Source organism: Schistocerca cancellata, chromosome 2 (assembly GCF_023864275.1).
Source record: "Schistocerca cancellata isolate TAMUIC-IGC-003103 chromosome 2, iqSchCanc2.1, whole genome shotgun sequence".
In the NCBI taxonomy this organism is placed as follows: Eukaryota; Metazoa; Arthropoda; class Insecta; order Orthoptera; family Acrididae; genus Schistocerca; species Schistocerca cancellata.
In genome coordinates, this window is record NC_064627.1 from 7,200,956 (window position 1) to 7,221,945 (window position 20,990).

Consider the following 20,990-nt stretch of genomic DNA (forward strand, 5'->3'; position numbering starts at 1 on the left):
TTCCTGCGCACCAGACTGAATGCCATCTGGTGTCATTGTGGCCATGAGAAATAGTCAGAAAATTATATAAGCAGAGCAGGGATGAATGGGATTTACTCAAGTGATAAGGGCTGCAAATGGGGAAATCCACTGGCAGAAGTGACTCTGATGAACTAAAGATTGTTATAGGCCGGCACCTGTTTCTCCAATTAAGGTCGACATAACATTTTCACTTATTTTATTTCCAAAATTCTGATGTTAAAGTTTCCATATTAAGCACATATCTTGCAAATTATCAGAATGGTAGAAATAAATTCACTCCACAAAACTTCCTTATTCATTTTGTTGACCTGGTTGCAATGAGCTAAATAGTTTCATCAAAAATGATAGCAATCAAAAGTGACTGCAATTACAAAACTTCATACCTCCGTCCACAGAAAAAATCTTATGAGCTAATAGGGAAATATAAGTATAGCTGAACTACCATAAATTTCCAGGATCTTTTTATATACTTCAGATTGTCTGATTTTTCTGAATCTATTGACAACCATATTAAGGAGCCTTAGTCCCTAATCAAAAGTATACTATATTTTATCACAAAAGACGGATCTCATGGTCATAAACCCATGATTCCCACTGCATAGGCATAAAATAGTATTCCATAACCTAACAGTTACTGCTCATGAGAAACAGTATACAAACAAAATATAATGACAAAATCAACAGCTGGTAAAAGATAAACTTTCTGACCAAGGAATTTGTAAACTATTGTAAATTAACAAATTTCAGTGATATCCTGGAGTGAGCCTTTATAAGGCTAAAGCTTGCATTATTTCAGTCAGTGTCCTATTAGGTTTCTGTCATCCTGTTTATTTTGCTATCAGTCTCCAGCTGGTACAGCAAGCCTATTCTTTAGCCCAGCATTGGAAGCCTTTTGGATCTTTGTTTGTAAAAACTTGGTTGAGAGCACATGTTTTATAGTAATGAGTAATAGACAATCAGAACGTGTGTTTTGGGTCATTTCAACAAATTTCAGAACAACAACAGTTCTGTGGCTTTTTCTATGTAATTGTGAATATTAATAATGTGGAAAAAATAGATTGCTACGCAACATAAAGAATATATGTTAAGTTGCAGACAGGCATAATTAAAAAAACACTTACATAAAAGGTTCCAGCCACAGCCTCCAACAACAAATGGGAAACACACACACCATTCATACACACAAGTAAGCACATCTCATGCACAAATGATCGCCAACTATGGCAGCTCCAACCCAAGTTGCCAGAGTTGGCAATCATGGGTGCTTACTTCTGTGTGTGAATGGTTTGTGTGTTTCTCTTTTGCTGGTGATGTGTATTTTAAGGGAGTTAGCAGTCATATGTGCATGAGGTGTGCTTACTTGTGTGTATGAATGGTGTGTGTGTGTGTTTCTCTTTTAATGGTGAAGGCTGTGACCAAAAGGTTTATGTGAGTGTCTTGTAATTGTATCTGTCTGCAACTAAATGTTCCATCTTTATAGTAAGTAGCAATCTATAATTTCCACAGAGTGGATATTCCTACCTGGACTTTTCATTGTTTAATTGTGTGCGAAGCAACATATGTCCGCTTCACCTATCCTGTATGGAGTTTTACTTTTTGAAGAAATAAGAACTATGAAACTCCACGTATCTCCATATTAGCTACCAGTGTGTAAACTTGTAAGATACCTTGTCATCACCAATAGGATCTTAGAAACGTGATATTGGTAACCTTCCAGTTTTTAACTTAAACAGAAGCTTCTTACTACACATTTTAAGGATTTGTCATACAACAGCACTTTCAGGTGGTGACCCAGTCAAACTGTGCAGTTACTGAGGCTTATTCCACAACAGATAGGACTAGTTTATGCGACAAGGGCTAGTTTATGTGACAAATTCAGTGGAAATCAGTTAGAATAATTAATAATTCCATATAAATGGTTTTAAGAACAGTTTACAAGAGATAGCTTGGGATGAAATTTATAATGAACAAACATAAAATTTAATCTGTTCCATGATAAATTCAGATCATGATTTGAAAATAACTTTCTGCAGAAGCTAATCAGGAAAGACATTGAACATCCCTGGGGACACACACACACACACACACACACACACACACACACACACACACACACAGGAAATGTATGTGTTGGCAAGAACAAGTAGAGACACTGCAGTATTTTCACACTACAAAAACTACTCAAAATGACTAAGAAACATCATTAAAAAATCAAAGGCTGTGCACATTATGTTAGATATCAGTTATTCTGACAACAGACTTAAGGTTATGGTATGTAATGAAGCAAGAGGCACTACAACCAGGCACAGAACAGGATACAGAACTGACCGCAAGGGCTTTAAATGATGAGTCACAGGTGACAGATATACTTAATAACCATTTCTTAAATATAGTAGAAAATATTGGGACAAACTGTTCAAGAGGAAAATCACAGCAGTATGTTGAAAAAGCAACTCTCATAAAATTCACTTCTATGAATGTATCATCAATTTCTCCTTCTGAAATTAAGGAATTATATATTCTCTGAAAAATAAAAGTCACCTGGTTTTGATGGTGTTTTCCATACAGTACTAAAGATTTGTTTCCATATAAGCCCTGTCTTACCTGATAAACATAACAAATCAATAACTTAAGGCATTCATTCAACTTGTTTCACAACTGACATAATTTCCCAAAATTTTTGAGAAGATTATTTACTCTGGAATAGTATCTCACCTGAACAACAAAACTATTTTCAGCGAGTTATTCTACTGAGAACGCCATTTACATTTACACTCACCAAATTTACAAACATTAAGTAACAAAATAGCGCCGGTTGGAATTTTCTGTGACCTATTAAAGGCCATTTGACTGTGTGAGTAACAATATTCTAAGATAAACTGAGGTTTTATATGACTGTTGGTACAGCCAACCTGTGGATAACATTATATCTAACCCAAAACAGCAGAAACTTGTACCTAGTAATGCAACAAATGTAATCAGAGGACATCATTCTGCCAGAGGATAAATCGTGTATAGGGTTCCACAAGGCTCAATCTCATGTGTGCTACTTTCTCATATACATAAATGATTTTTTATCAAATATACAACAAGCACAACTGGTTCTTTTTTCACATTCAACTAGTATTGTACAGCAACAGAAGAAATAGTAAACAATGATCTTAAAAGTATAGTTGACTTGTTTTCTGCAAATTGTCTCACCTTCAATTTTAAAAAGATGCAGCACATTCAGTTCTGCACATGTAAGGGCACTACAATATGTGTAACACACAGTGAGGAAATAATAAATACAGTGGGTCTACAAAGTTCTTAGGTGTTCATATTGATGAGAATTTAAATAGAAAAAAAGCACATTTTGGAATTCCTAATACAACTTAATTCAGCCATGTTTCCACTTAGACTCATTGCAAATCTTGGGGACATACAAATCAATAAGGAGACATGTTTCCATATTTTCTCTCAATAATATCACATGGAATAATGTTCTGGGGTAGCTCATCTTTAACAAAAAAAAGTCTTCATGGTTCAGAAATGTGCTGTAAGAATAATAGATAAGACAACTGTTTAAGGAGTTATAACAACTTTATTATGAAAATGATAGATTGCCACTCACCGTATAGATCAGATGCTGAGTCACAGACAAGCACAAAAAAAGACTTTATACATTTAAGTTTTCAGTCAAAATGGCCTTCTTCTAAAGTAGAAAACACATACACACACAAACACACACACATTCATGCAAGCACAGCTCAGACACACATGATGACTGTCTCTGGCCACTGAATTCTGGCTTTTTCGATTTATTCAGGTTCCAACTTTTTGGTTTTTGGTTTCGAAATATCTGTCTTACTATTACAAAATCAACACAAAAACTTCCAGTATTCCCAAGCCTCTTCCATGTGTACAACCTTCTTATACATTTCCTAAACCAAGTATTAGTAATGGTTAAGCTGTGCACTGTACAAAATTCTACCATACAGCTTATTCTATCATTTTTTTCCCCCCAGCCCATATTCTCTTACTATTTTTCCTTCTCTTCCCTTTCCTACAATCAAATTTCAGTCCCCAACCACAATTAAATTTGTCTCCCTCTACTAACTGAACAATTTCTTATGTCTCATTACAGATTCAATCTCTTCATTGTCTGCAGAGTGGGTCAGCTTATAAACTTTACACTATTGTGACGAGTGTCGATTTTGTGTGTATCTCGGCTACAGTGATGCATTCGCTACAGTTACCCCAGCTTGATTTTGTGCTGATAACCCAATTCTCACCAGACCAGAAGTCCCGTTGTTCCTGGCATTACACTTCACTAATTTTGACGAAATCTGAGAACAACCTATCCACATTCTTTTTAAATTAAGGGGTCTAACATTCCACATTCGAATCTCTAGAATGCTGATTTTTGTTTTTCCTTATGACAACATCTTCCTGAGTAGTTCCCACCTTCAGACGGGAATGGAGGGAAGATATTTTACTCCCAGCATATCTCACCCTAAAGGATGCCATTATCATTATGCCATACTGTAGAGCTACATGCCCTTGGGAAAAATAACAGATGCAGTTTCCTCTTTCTTTTAACTGTTGCCCCTAGAACTGATGCCAATCTTCAGGAACCACTGGTTAGTCTGGCCTCTATACAGATACCCTCTGATGTGGGCCACAGTTCATGAGAGACTACATGAACACTATTGTGGACCTCTCGTACGCCTTCATGTTCGACATCTTCACTGGCGGTGATGTTGTCTTCTGGCAGGGTAGGTGTGGCACAGTTGTCATATAGTGGTTTGAGGATGTGATAATGAACGCACTTCAACGTCTCAACCACTAAATTCAGAGACAAAATACATTTGGGACACTAGCTGGCACAAACTCATGTGCTCACAGATCACCTGCCTCTAAATTACAGGAACTGCATGACCTACGGGAAGATGTAGGGCGCCATGTACCTCCAGATAGTAACAATTTTTTAGATCTGTACACACAGTATCATTGCTGTACTGCAGTATAAAGGTGGACCAACATGCTGCTACGTGGCCATAATGTTTTAACTCAATAGTATATATTTTTAATGTTGCTTTGATTTATTTGTGGCAAATGCATGCATAAACATCTTTCCTGGTTCCTTTTTTTCCATCTTTAGAACCGAACAGAGAATATCTGGTTTTGAAACTCAGGTAATTACTATTCATTTGCTCATAATTCAGGAAGATTTAACACTGCTTCTCTAGGCAAACATGTGTGTAAGAGAATATGGTCAACCCCCTCCCCTCACCATTGTTAATTTGTAACTTGCTGGCTCCAAGAAAGGACACTGACTGAAAGCTTGTCAATGATTTTAATCTTGTTCACACCTCTTAACTACATAGTGAGTGGATCGATATTTTTAACTCTTTCTGTTGTTTCTGTTTCAAACAATGGAACATCCAAGATGGAATGTAACAATATTATCAGAAGGAAAGTTTCTACTCACCATATAGCAGAGATGCTGTCTCACAGTTAGGCGCAACAAAAAGACTCTCACAATTATAGGTTTCAGCCATTAAGGCCTTCGTCAACAACAGACACTGATACACACATGCACATTCACTCACACAAATGCAACTCACACACACGACTGCAGTCTCAGGAGTGTGGTTTCAGCTGCCTGAAACTGCAGTTGTGTGTGTGAGTTGAGTTCCTTTGAGTGTGTGTTCATATGCGTGCGTATGTGTGTCTATTCTTAGAGATTAGATTAGATTCAGTTTTCATTCCATAGACCCAAAAAATGAGATGATTCTCAAGAGTGTGGAACATGTCAGAAAGTATAACATAAAACATTTGAATGTAATACTTATTACCCTGATCATTTGTCAGGAGATTGTCAAAATAGGTGAATATAATGCGGTAAACTGGAACAGCTAATATTTACATACTTAACATGCTGTCAGAATGAAACATTGTTATGCACTATTAATAAATTTATCATACAAAAAATAACAAATCTTGATGTTGTGACCAAGTGCTGTCGAAACTGAAATCTAAAAAGACATTTTTACTTAAACTGGCTTAACAATCACTGTTAAGATATTCATGTATAGAATAGAAGGAATCGCCTACCAAAAAGTCTTTCAAAATCTGTTTAAACTGTGCTTTATCTGAAACCAAGTTTTTAATGGCTGCTGGCAATTTATTGAAAATGTGTGTTCCTGAATATGGACCCCTTTTTGGACGAAGGTAATTGATATTAGGTCTTTACGTAGATTGTCCTTATTCCTGGTATTGGTACTATGTATTGAGCTATTTGTTACAAAAAACGATATATTACTTGCAGCAAATTCCATTAAGGAATAATAATACTGAGTAGAAGAGGTTAGAATACCAAGTTCCTCGAACAAGTTTCTACATGATGTTCTTGAATTTACAGCATAAATGATTCTTATCACACACTTTTGCACCCTAAAAACTTTCGCTCGGTTGATAAATTACCCCATAATATGATCCTGTATGACATAATAAAATGAAAGCAAGCAAAGTATGCAAGTTTTTGATATTTATATCTCCTACATTTGACATCATTCTCACTGCAAATACAGACTTGTTTAGGTACTTAAGCAATTCTGTGATATGCCCTTCCCAACTGAATTTATTACGGATTTGTAAGTGCAGAAATTTGACAATGTCAACCTCTCGAATATGCATGTATTCATATGTTATACACATGCTGGAAGGAAATCTCTTACAACTTCTGAACTGCATATAGTGGTTCTTCTCAAAGTTTAATGTCAGTAAATTAGCTTTAAACCATTTATTAATGTCAGTGGAAATTTCATTAGCAGCTATTTCTAAATTTGTACTTGACTTGCTACTTATTGCAATGTTTGTATCATCTGCAGACAAAACAAACTTAGCATCTGGTAATGTCACAGAAGAGAGGTCATTAAAGTACACAAGAAATAGCAATGGATCCAAGTTGGAACATTGAGGAACGCTGCATGAATTAATTCCCAGTCAGATGAAGACTAACTTCTTACTGCACAGGTATTTTGCAACGATACCCTTTGTTTCCTGTTAGGTAGATAAGACTCAAACCATTTCGCAGCATTGCTGGTGACAACATAATATTCTAATTTACTTAAGAGAATGCTGTGGTTCACACAGCCAAAGGCTTTTGACAGGTCACAGAAAATTCCGGTAGCCTCTAATTTATTATAAAATAAATTAAGTACATTCTCACTATAAGTGTAAATAGCTTTCTCTATATCAGAACCTTTAAGAAATCCAAACTGTGACTTGGACAATATGTTACGTTGACGAAGGCCTTAATGACTGAAAGCAATAGTTGTGAGAGTCTTTTTGTTGTGCCTCTCTGCAATTCATCATGTCCACTATATGTTGTTTCTGTTTGCATCTTATAACGATGGTACTCCATTTTATTGTAAACCTTTTGTGTACATCTCAAATTTATATTGGGCTTCATAGTTTAATAAGAAATTACGTACACTGCATATATTACCTGTCTCTTGGGTTTAAGCTCCTCCAGTGTGGAAACAGTCCTGGTTTGCAATAATCCAGAAGAGCACTGAGGTAGATTCCTGAATTCCAGTCTGTGGTGAAGTTGCTTATCCTGCACTCTGGGAGCACTGCCTGTCAATAAAACCATGTTCCCTTGTAAATAACAAGTGAATTTGTACACTGTAATAAAACTTGCCTACAGTGCTTTTTTTCCTTCCATTTGGTACTTATCAGTACAGAACAACAGAAATGAATATAATCAAGCTCCAACATTTCAAATTTCTCTCTGAAACACTTATAGCAATAGTTTTTATACTTGCTGCATACTTCTCTCTACATTTTCTTGTATGTTAGAAAACTGGCAGCAGCACTGTTTACTGTTATTACCTTCCTGCTTTTGGAGAACTCAGCATAGGACCCTACATCATAGAACTCTACATAAGAGAAATCTACTGTGTTGGCCACAGTTTAACTTCACTGTATAACCTCAGGAAGGAGTAAAAAATGATAAATAAATTAAGTTATTCATGAACTAATGAAAAATTTTAGTACACAATAAAGACTCACCAATATGTATTGAGTCATCAACTGTGCAGCTCCAAATAAATTTATAAAAGTGACTGAACTCATTGGCTCCTATGGCAAATCAGATACATTACTGAACTCAAAAGCCACACAGTGGCAATACCTGCCAACCAAAGTATTACAAACTTTTAACCATGTCAAAAGTAGATGTTACAAGAATTGTGGCTGTAGTACAACTATAAAATTTATAATGTTTATAATTTATAACAGCAACCAGCCACAAGTATGGTTTCAAAACATTTGTTTAAATCAAACCTTTACCGGTTTCACATTTATTACAAATCAGTTTCCAGAACTAGTAATGGTTTAATTTAAATAAAGTGTTTTAAAACATAGTTGTGGCTGGTTGATGTTATAAATTATATTTCTGATAAGTGTCTTTTTACCTCAGCAATACATGAGTGTCTCAATAGTACTATAATTCAAATGGCAAATAACAATTAACAATACATATAATTTTAGATTTATGGAAAGCTTTTCACTTCATTGATCACAAAAGCCACTGAGGAAAGAAGGTGCAACCAACTGCAGATTTTAAATCACATTGAAATCAATAATAACTGTTGTTTGTGGTCCGAGGTCATAACTGGATTGTCACAGTGATTGGGAGAGAGACCTGAGAAGACCAAGAAGTTTCAGTGAGGCTCACCATCTACATTATTGTCCCCAGAACACATCATGGCCCTTTGGTTCTTAGATGAGTAGTAGAAGTGTGCAAAGCACACAATGGATGTTTTAGCTTCAGCAGTTCTCCATCAGTCCAGGTACTGACAGCAGTGGGAGACCCCAGAGTACCACTGTGAGATACATAGATATTGTCCCCACAGGTGAAACTACTAGAATCCATAATGATCAACAGCGATAGCAGTTGCTATAAAGTTTCAGAATTGAAGCAGTCCTAAAAAGCAGTGGAGCTCATATGATACTAGGAACAGGAAGCTGACTAAAGCCCAAAATTGACAGTAATGAGATTTTAGAGTTGGATCTAAACATATATCGAAAGGATAGGCTAATGGATATGCAGATGATGTATTTGTCACAGCAGACAAAAAACTCAAATTCACTAAGATATAAACTGTGGGTGCATACATCATTTTTTGGGCAAGGTTCAGTATCAATGATAGGCATAAACTTTTAATCAAATTTTTTTCTATCAACAACTATGCTCACCCTCACATGTAACCGAAAACTTTACAGAAAACCTCAGTTTGCTATTATGTATTAAGGTGAATTATAAAGTTTTTGTTTGGAGGAGACTGTAACTATCCAACAGTAAGTTGGGAAAATTACAGTTTTGCACGTGGTGGACATGACGAGACCACTTGTGAAGCATTCCTAAATGCCTTCTTTGAAAATGTAGACCATCAGAACAGAAGTTCAAGAGCCCACACAAGAGGGAAATACACTAACTGGCTCAGTCCAAAGCTTTCAGTTCATCATGTGAGGAAAGCATGAGTGGGGTTTCACACGATCGATATTTTTGGAATCTGTGTTGGCTGGTATGGAGGAGGTCATTTTATTTGAGATCCCTCATTATGTTTGAGTTCAGAATATATTCTAAGCTTCAACAACAAATTGGATAGTGGTTTTGTGAATCACATCTGCTACCCTTGCTTTATGTAATTGGGTGTGACCTGTATTTTCTTGCGCCTACTGGGCACAGACTTTTGTTTGAGGGATCTGTGATACATTATAATCAAAAGAGGGGCTAGATCCATCCAATTTCGGTGTAGAATCTGATAAATATAGAATCTTATCATAAAAAGCCAGAATTAGGCATCCCTCCAACTGAAGACTCCATTATTGTTCTGGAGGCCACAGTCTTTGAATAATCGAGATTGTTGTTATATACAGACCTTTTCTCTGGAGTGAGTTATTTTGTTGATAAATAACGTTCAAATACCTACTACCCATTTGTCACACCAGCAAGAAAATTAATGCTTAAAGTTTTATAAGTAACAGAAAAAAAGTAATAAAATGTTCTAGAATAAGTGTGAAAACTGTTCTTGACATGGGAGGAATATATTCAGCCATTTGAAGTAACTTATACGTGGATTGGAACTTAAATAGTGGCAACTATTTATTCAGAACCGATACAAAAGAGTTACATGTTTGCACCTGTTACTGTCCTTCAAAGTAGTCACCAGCATTGTGTAGAACCCATTGCCAGTGATGTGGGGGGCGCAGTATACCGTTAGCAGAGCCTGTTCTGTTGGTGGTGAGAATGGAGCAATCTACTGATTGTCAAATCTCTAGAACAGTTCTGAAGCAAATGCCCGAACTGTTTCCTTCATCTTAAGTCTGGGTATGGTGGATGGTACAGTACTTCCCAGTGCCATCAACCGAACAGAGCAGCCACAGTTTGCACTGTATGCGCCAGTGCTGTCGTGCAAAATTATGGGTGGGTTGTGCACGAAGTGTCACCGCTTCTTTCGCAAAGCTGGTCGCAGGTAATGCTCCAAAAACGAACAGTAATACCGTGCACTGACAGTCTGCTGTGGAGGAACATAATGCATTAGGATAACACCATTACTGTCATACATGAGAATCACCATAACTTTAGACCACTCCATTCGCACCATCAACAGAACAGGCTCTGCTAATGGTATACTGCATTCCACATCACTGGCAATGGGTTCTGCACAATGCTGATGACTATTTTGAAGGACATTAACAGGTGCAAACATGTAACTCTTTTGTATCAGTTGTGAATAAATAGTTGCCACTATTTAAATTCCAACCCTCATATGTCAGGTTGTATAGTTTTTTATGGCTTGCTATCTAATTTTCCCTGTAGCCACGCATGCTTCTACAGCCTCACATTTCTCATCCAACCATTCCCCTTTCTGAACTGTGCACATGGTAATTCTCTCTGCAATATATTCTACATTCCAGTAACCCCTCTGACCCCAACATTTGCTAGCCCCTGTCCTCTACTAACCTGTGCCCTTCCATGCTCCCAAGCCAGCACAACACAGCCTTCCATCCCACCAACACACCCACTTATCATTTTCCCCTTCTCTACTTCTCTCTTTTTCCAATCTGCCCCACCAAACTCCCAACTGAACCCAGCAGCCCCACACAATCCCTGCATGCTCCCATAAACTGCACTGCACCTTCCCGCTCCCACCCACAACTCAGTCCAGCCACAGTGTCCAGAGACAGCGGTCGTGTGTGTGTGTGTGTGTGTGCGTGTGTGTGTGCGTGTGTGTGTGTGTGTGTGTGTGTTTTATGGTCATCTGTGTTTTCTTCTACCAGAGGTCTTTTGGCTGAAAGTTAAAACGTACAGCAGTCTTCTTGTTGTGCATGTCTCTGACTCTACATCTCCTCTATATGGTGAATAGCCTTTCTCATAATACTGTTATCGTTCTTCTTTGGTCATTTAGGACATTCTGTCAATCTCACTTTTTGGGATCTCTATTTCCTATCACTTGCATTAATTGCTACATTTTTATATCTCCTCTTTTTGTCAATTAGACTCAATATCTTATGTGTTATCCAAGAATTTCTCCCTATTTGATGCTTGGCTGCCTTCACTATTTCATCACTCAAAGCTACCCATTCATCTTCTCTAGTAATTTATTCCATATGTTTCAGTCAATTACTGTTTACTGCTATCTTTGAAACTCTCAAGAAATTCAGTTCTTTCAACTTATTCAGGACCAATCTCTGTAATTCGCCCCCCCCCCCCCTTTCTCCCTCCTTCAGCCTCTCTAGTTTTAATCTGCAGTTCATAAACAGTAAATGATGGTCAAAGTCTATATCTATCACTCAATACTTTTTGCTACTTAAAACCTAAAGGTCTCTTCCACATACTCGAACTTCTTTCATGACTCTGAAACCAAGTGCATTAGGACCTCGAAAATTGCGCATGCTTGGTGATCTGTCAATGCTGGGTTATCAAATATGCTGGATTTTTGAGGTCATTTTTAAAAACTTAGTTTAAAAAGGGGGTAAAAGCAAAATGAACTTTTTATTAATCTGTAGTCCATTTGACAATTATACAAATAGCTGAATAGCAATGACTTTATTGAATAACTATTAAACAAAAACACACAGCACTGATGCTAATTAAAGTGCTGTAAATTTAGGTCTAGTGAATGAAGAGTCATTGGTACTAGTATGAAGCTAACAAAGCAACTGGCATATCTCAGTGACAATACAATCACTCAGTGAACCAGACAGTTGTTAACTGACGAGGGGTCACGCCGAACTAAAAATACGGGATAATAGTGTTGCCCCCTGCAGTCATGTGTGTGTGTGTGTGTGTGTGTGTGTGTGTGTGTGTGTGTGAGAGAGAGAGAGAGAGAGAGAGAGAGAGAGAGAGAGAGAGTCGTCTATTTTTGATGAAGGCCATACTGGCCGAAAGCTAATTTGTGACTGTCTTTTTGTTGTGCCTATCTGCGACTCAGCAACACCGCTATATGGTGAGTAGCAACTTTCCTTTTCATAATATTGTTACATTCCACCCTGAATTTTCCGCAGTTTGGATACAGGGTGATTTCTGGTGAGTGCCGAATTACCGGCTGTATAATCATGAATACTCTCTTGTAGTGTCAAAATTGGACAAACGTCAGTGAATTGTATGCTATGTGCAAAAAAAGTGACAAAAGGTGTTAAAATATGTGTAGTGGCACATAAATGGTATCATTCTTGTTGTTTCGCGGAAGCAAATCTCGGTCAACATAGGCCTATATGTGACTGTGGAACTGAGTGCAACGGTCTTGAAACTGCATTTGAAATGTGCAACGCTGGACTCGAAATAAGTGTGAGGGAAGCACTGCAAAGTGACTTAAGTAAAGCTAGACAATATGCAGAAATGCTGAAAAGTTTGATCGACTATATGGACCTTTCCACAGATACGCAAACAGGCAAACGAGAGTGTGTATATACACTACTGGCCATTAAAATTGCTACACCATGAAGATGACGTGCTACAGACGCGAAATTTAACTGACAGGAAGAAGATGCTGTGATATGCAAATGATTAGCTTTTCAGAGCATTCACACAAGGTTGGCGCCGGTGGCGACACCTACAACGTGCTAACATGAGGAGAGTTTCCAACCGATTTCTCATACACAAACAGCAGTTGACCGGTGTTGCCTGGTGAAACGTTGTTGTGATGCCTCATGTAAGGGGGAGAAATGCGTACCATCACTTTTCCGACTTTGATAAAGGTCGGATTGCAGCCTATCGTGATTGACGTTTATCGTATAGCGACATTAGTGCTCTCGTTGGTCGAGATCCAATGACTGTTAGCAGAATATGGAATCGGTGGGTTCTGGAGGGTAATACGGAACGCCGCGCTGGATCCCAATGGCCTCGTATCATTAGCATGACAGGCATCTTATCCACATGGTTGTAACGGATCGTGCAGCCACGTCTCGATCCCTGAGTCAACTGATGTGGACGTTTGCAAGACAACAACCATCTGCACAAACAGTTCGACGACGTTTGCAGCAGCGTGGACTATCAGCTCGGAGACCAAGGCTGCGGTTACCCTTGACGCTGCATCACAGAGAAGAGTGCCTGTGATGGTGTACTCAACGACGAACCTGGGTGCACGAATGGCAAAACGTCATTTTTTCGGATGAATCCAGGTTCTGTTTACAGCATCATGATGATCGCATCCGTGTTTGGCGACATCATGGTGAATGAACATTGGAAGCGTGTATTCGTCATCGCCATACTGGCGTATCACCCAGCGTGATGGTATGGGGTGCCATTGGTTACACGTCTCGGTCACCTCTTGTTCGCATTGACGGCACTTTGAACAGTGGACGTTACATTTCAGATGTGTTACGACCCGTGGTTCTACCCTTCATTCGATCCCTGCTAAACCCTACAAGGGCGTTTCTGGATACAGAAAATGTTCGACTGCTGCCCTGGCCAGCACATTCTCCAGATCTCTCGCCAATTGAAAACATCTGATCAATGGTGGCCAAGCAACTAGCTCGTCACAATACGCCAGTCACTACTCTTGATGACCTGTGATATCGTGTTGATGCTGCATGGGCAGCTGTACCTGTACACGCCATCCAAGCTCTGTTTGACTCAATGCCCAGGTATATCAAGGCCGTAATTACGGCCAGAGGTGGTTGTTCTGGGTGCTGATCACTCAGGATATATGCACCTAAATTGCTTGAAAATGTAATCACATGTCAGTTCTAGTATAATATATTTGTCCAATGAATACCCATTTATCATCTGCATTTCTTCTTGGTGTAGCAATTTTAATGGTCAGTAGTGTATTAAGCCTGAGAAAATCTCTCGACCTGTCTTAAATACCAATGGTTCAAATGGCTCTGAACACTATGGGACTTAACATCTGTGATAATCAGTCCCCTAGAACTTAGAACTACTTAAACGTAACTAACCTAAGGACATCACACACATCCATGCCCGAGGCAGGATTCGAACCTGCGACCGTAGCGGTCACGCAGTTCCAGACTGAAGCGCCTAGAACCGCACGGCCAAACCTGCAGGCTTTAAATACCAATGTTTTTTGTGTTCCACTAATGAATAAATACGATGTTCTAAATGCAGACAGTTCAGAATCACGGACAAAAAATCTCAGTGTAACAGGTAACTCCTCAGAAAAGATCTGTTGAACAAATAAGTGCCAGCAGAAACATGTTACCATCAAATACCATTAAACGAAAAAATCGTGTGAGAGCAACTTGAAATAAAACCGAATACGAGACAATAAAGGAGACAATGAAGAAGGAGGAAGAAATATACATATTATCGACGAGTCATGGTAAGGGACTGGATAGAATCATCATCTGATATGCAGTCCGATTATAAAGTGACTGGAATTTCGAAACCTGGTGCTCCTCTATGGGAAGTGTTGAAAAACTGCGAAAGTGCCATGAAAAGCAACGTCAACTGTGTCATAATCGTAGGAGGAAACGATGTCTATAAAAACAAAAGCAGCCTTGCTGTAAGAACACTGAAAGAATCGCTAGGAAAAATTTCACAGGCGAAGGTATTTGTTGTAAACATTCCCTACAGACACGACTTAACAGAAGACTCATGTGTAAACAGAGAAATCATCGCAACAAGTCGGAAATTCAGGAAGATTTGTAGCGGTTTTGTGCACACAACTTTCATTGAAGCAACAAGTTCAGTAAGAGGGCATTTTACTAGACATGGACTGCACAGAAACAACCTAGGCAAGAAAGTGCTGGCCAAAGAAATTCTGCAGGTGATAAAGACAGCAGGCGTATATAAAAATAGCACTATCTGCAACAGGTTTTCTGCCAGTGACAACAGAAAAGAAAAGTGCACCAACAGCATATGAGGAAGAAACATCTACAGATACAATCTATGATGAAAAAATTACATCTGACCAAACATGTAAAGCGTCACAGTCACCAGTGACATTATCAGTGGCAGCAGTGGAAAAGGAAGTAACAGTAGCAGTAACAGCAGAAGTTTCACCAGCAACAGTAACTACAGTGCCTCTAAAAGGAGAAAAAGAGAACTGCAGCAGGAGAAGCAGCATCACGTGTTACGAGTAGACGGAAAACAGCACCTCCAATCCATCTAAATGATTTTTTAGTGGAAGGCAGCAACATGAAGAAGCCCACGAGATAAGTAGTGTAACAAATTTCATAATACCTCACCAAAACGTTCAATCTAAAATAAACAACAATTATGCTCTTAAAATTTGCTATCTTAATGTTCAAGGACTAATAGATAAAGAATTTATTATAAACAGTTTTGGACTAGATAACAAATTTGATATTTTCTGTCAGTGAACATTGGGTTGGTTACTGAGAGTGTACTTCCAGTTGTCAAACATGATAACTATAATGTAGCAAATAGTTACTGTAGAAAATTGCATAAAGAGGTGGAGTGGCAATATATATTAACCAGTCATTCAGCTGCTCCATTGTTAAGTTGGACCTAGATTATTTGTGTGAGCAACAGAACTTTGAAGCCACTGATATAGTTATGTTTTAAGTTAGTAATAGTATCCCTTTACAGGTCACCTAAGGGTATCATCAATGTATTTCTAGAAAAACTGGACATGCTGTTAGATGTACTAAGAGGGACCAGACGATTGCATTATGACACAGTAATTGGTGGAGATCTGAATGCAGATTTTGATATAACAACACATAAACGTACTGTGACTGAGTTGAAAAACCTTCTAAGACAGTTCAACCAATGTCATGGTGACACAAGTTATAGTCTTAGTGCCGAATTATCAGGGAAACTATTATTTGAGAGATTTTTAAAACATTTCTGACACAATTTAATGACAACATCCCCATAAAGAAATGCACATTAACTGACAAAGGCTTTACAAACAGGGCTACAAACAAACAAAATCCAGGGTACACTAAATGATTATTAAATATGGAAAACCAAGTTATGGTGTTGCACAATATATGCAGCAATCAGAAAACAGAACATGGCAGATTAGCCTATATAAAATGCAGGAATGAGTATAAAAAAGCCATTGTGGAAGCCAAGAAGCACATAATTTCAATACCATTGATAATTGCACAAATAAGTGCAAAGCTGCATGGAAATTAATAAATGGTGGTGCTAAAGATGTAAGAAGAAAAGCATTAATATAAGTCCCCAAAAATTCAATGATTTCTTTACTAAATCTGTTGAAGATGTTGGAAATACAATAATCAAACCTGATATCAGTTCATCAGAGTTACTTTCTAAAAATGTTTGCAGAACACCAACAGACACAGGCACGCTTATGTTCTCCGAGGTCTCACCTAGTCTTATCCTAAGCATTGTAAACTGGTTGAAATCTTCAGACAGTGCAGATACAGTGTAGATATATATGACATATCCTGTAATATATTAAAGAAAGTAATAGACTATATTGTGTACCCCTTAACATTCTATACAAATAAATGTATATCTGATGGATATTTTCCCGAAGAACTCAAAGTGGCTAGGGTAGTTCCAATATACACTCCTGGAAATTGAAATAAGAGCACCGTGAATTCATTGTCCCAGTAAGGGGAAACTTTATTGACACATTCCTGGGGTCAGATACATCAGATGATCACACTGACAGAACCACAGGCACATAGACACAGGCAACAGAGCATGCACAATGTCGGCACTAGTACAGTGTATATCCACCTTTCGCAGCAATGCAGGCTGCTATTCTCCCATGGAGACGATCGTAGAGATGCTGGATGTAGTCCTGTGGAACGGCTTGCCATGCCATTTCCACCTGGCGCCTCAGTTGGACCAGCGTTCGTGCTGGACGTGCAGACCACGTGAGACGACGCTTCATCCAGTCCCAAACATGCTCAATGGGGGACAGATCCGGAGATCTTGCTGGCCAGGGTAGTTGACTTACACCTTCTAGAGCACGTTGGGTGGCACGGGATACATGCGGACATGCATTGTCCTGTTGGAACAGCAAGTTCCCTTACCGGTCTAGGAATGGTAGAACGATGGGTTCGATGACGGTTTGGATGTACCGTGCACTATTCAGTGTCCCCTCGACGATCACCAGTGGTGTACGGCCAGTGTAGGAGATCGCTCCCCACACCATGATGCCGGGTGTTGGCCCTGTGTGCCCCGGTCGTATGCAGTCCTGATTGTGGCGCTCACCTGCACGGCGCCCAACACGCATACGACCATCATTGGCACCAAGGCAGAAGCGACTCTCATCGCTGAAGACGACACGTCTCCATTCGTCCCTCCATTCACGCCTGTCGCGACACCACTGGAGGCGGACTGCACGATGTTGGGGCGTGAGCGGAATACGGCCTAACGGTGTGCGGGACCGTAGCCCAGCTTCATGGAGACTGTTGCGAATGGTCCTCGCCGATACCCCAGGAGCAACAGTGTCCCTAATTTGCTGGGAAGTGGCGGTGCGGTCCCCTACGGCACTGCGTAGGATCCTACGGTCTTGGCGTGCATCCGTGCATTGCTGCGGTCCGGTCCCAGGTCGACGGGCACGTGCACCTTCCGCCGACCACTGGCGACAACATCGATGTACTGTGGAGACCTCACGCCCCACGTGTTGAGCAATTCGGCGGTACGTCCACCCGGCCTCCCGCATGCCCACTATACGCCCTCGCTCAAAGTCCGTCAACTGCACATACGGTTCACGTCCACGTTGTCGCGGCATGCTACCAGTGTTAAAGACTGCGATGGAGCTCCGTATGCCACGGCAAACTGGCTGACACTGACGGCGGCGGTGCACAAATGCTTCGCAGCTAGCACCATTCGACGGCCAACACCGCGGTTCCTGGTGTGTCCGCTGTGCCGTGTGTGTGATCATTGCTTGTACAGCCCTCTCGCAGTGTCCGGAGGAAGTATGGTGGGTCTGACACACCGGTGTCAATGTGTTCTTTTTTCCATTTCCAGGAGTGTATAAAAAGGGAGATTTAGATTCACCTTCCAGTTACAAACCAATTTCCATAGTCCCAGCCTTAAATTAATAAAATCATATCTTCAGAATCTTAAGCAAGTTGTTTGTGTAGGGAAAGAAATGTCGGGTACACAACAAGTCAAGTTAGGTGTTCCGCACGGATCTGTACTGGGCCCCTTTTTGTTCCTAATAATGATAAATGATCTGCCATCATTTATCAAGTCCACCACTGTGTTGTATGCAGATGATACAACATTTCTTCATGCTAGTGATCATTTCAATAGCTTTAAAACTTGTGCGGCAAAGACAATTGACCAAGCATCTTATTGGTTCTAGGCAAATGGATTCTATTGGTTCAAGGCAAATGGATTCTTGCTGAATGAAAACAAAACAAAACATAGCAGATAGTTTGTAGTCTTAGAGATAAGCTTCTGGCAGATGATTCAAGTTATGTCAAATTTTTTGGGGTATACATAGATGATAAATTATCTTCGGGTCAACATGTACAATATATTAGTGGTAAGTTGTCAAGAGTTATTTACCTGTTAAAGTGACTTATGGATTGTGTTCCTGAAAAATATGTTAGAACACCCAATTTTTCATAGCAACATATGGAATTATTTTGTGGGGGAACTCTAGCTGTGTACATGACATATTAATACTGCAAAAAAAAGCTATTAGGATAATTACTGGTTCTGCATATAAGACACACTGTTAACCATTGTTCTGCGAACAAAAAATCATGACTGTTATAAACTTATACATATACTATGTTCTAATTTATTTGAAGAAGAAATTACCAGAAACAAAAACCAGAAAAAATTTACATAGCCACAATACAAGAAGGAATAGGTGGCTCTATAATCCTTACCACAGATTGTCAAAATCACTCAACAGCTATGAAATCATGGGGTACAAATTATTTAATAATTTTCCTCAATCCGTTCCAGAATTACCTGAACAATTATTCAAACAAACAATTCATGACTCGCTAGTCTTCCACCCATTCTATGATATAAGAGAATTTATCAACTGTAATATAATACTATAATATTAACAACAAACCTGATGTTTCTTTCAAACTATTAATTGTATTTTAGTATGTATATGACGTTGTCTATTGCTGTAATGGTCGAATAACAATAAAATTATTATTTATTCCTTTCTCAGACGTTGTGTCTGGTTAAAAATGGAAAGTGACGCAGATCTTGATCAAGCATGACTTCCTTTTAACTGTACGGTATATTACATTGCATTTAGGAACTTTCGGGTAACTGAACATGTATCAATAATTACAGATTTCTGTAGTTGTATATATACGTTTGGATGTAGCTGTATTGCATTGATGTATTGGTGGATATTGTGTGGTATGACTCCTGTAGTTGATAGTATAATTGGTATAACGTCAACTTTATCCTGATGTCACATGTCCTTGACTTCCTCAGCCAGTTGGACGTATTTTTCAATTTTTTCTCCTGTTTTCTTCTGTATATTTGTTGTATTGGGTATGGATATTTCGATTAGTTGTGTTAATTTCTTCTTTTTATTGGTGAGTATGATGTCAGGTTTGTTATGTGGTGTTGTTTTATCTGTTACAATGGTTCTGTTCCAGTATAATTTGTATTCATCATTCTCCAGTACATTTTGTGGTGCATACTTGTATGTGGGAATGTGTTGTTTTATTAGTTTATGTTGTATGGCAAGTTGTTGATGTATTATTTTTACTACACTGTCATGTCTTCTGGGGTATTCTGTATTTGCTAGTGTTGTACATCCACTTGTGATTTGGTCTACTGTTTCTATTTGTTGTTTGCAAAGTCTGCATTTATCTGTTGTGGTATTGAGATCTTTAATAATATGCTTGCTGTAATATCTGGTGTTTATTGTTTGATTCTGTATTGCAATCATGAATCCTTCCATCTCACTGTATATATTGCCTTTTTTTAGCCATGTGTTGGATGCGTCTTGATCGATTTGTGGCTGTGTTAGATGATACGTGTGCTTGCCATGTAGTGTTTTCTTTTTCCAATTTACTTTCTTCGTATCTGTTGATGTTATGTGATCTAAAGGGTTGTAGAAGTGGTTATGAAATTGCAATGGTGTAGCCAATGTATTTAGATGAGTGATTGCTTTGTGTGTTTTGCTAGTTTCTGCTCGTTCTGTAAAGGATTTTCTTAAATTGTCTACCTGTCCATAATGTAGGTTTTTTATGTCGATAAATCCCCTTCCTCCTTCCTTTCTGCTTAATGTGAATCTTTCTGTTGCTGAATGTATGTGATGTATTCTATATTTGTGGCATTGTGTTCGTGTAAGTGTATTGAGTGCTTCTAGGTCTGAGTTACTCCATTTCAATACTCCAAATGAGTAGGTCAATATTGGTATAGCATAAGTATTTATAGCTTTTGTCTTGTTTCTTGCTGTCAATTCTGTTTTCAGTATTTTTGTTTGTCTTTGTCTATATTTTTCTTTTAGTTCTTCTTTAATATTTGTATTATCTACTCCTATTTTTTGTCTGTATCCTAG

At 38.7% G+C, this 20,990-nt stretch overlaps 1 protein-coding gene across 2 annotated transcripts in view; it reads right to left on the minus strand.

Moving 5' to 3' along the window:
* LOC126161294 (filamin-A) overlaps nucleotides 1–20,990 on the minus strand; it is a 917,852-nt gene that overhangs the window by 649,320 nt on the left and 247,542 nt on the right. For both annotated transcript variants that reach the window (XM_049917033.1, XM_049917034.1), the window contains exon 3: nucleotides 7,517–7,647. In XM_049917033.1, the coding sequence (XP_049772990.1) occupies nucleotides 7,517–7,647 (131 nt within the window). The remainder of the gene's footprint in view (nucleotides 1–7,516; nucleotides 7,648–20,990) is intronic.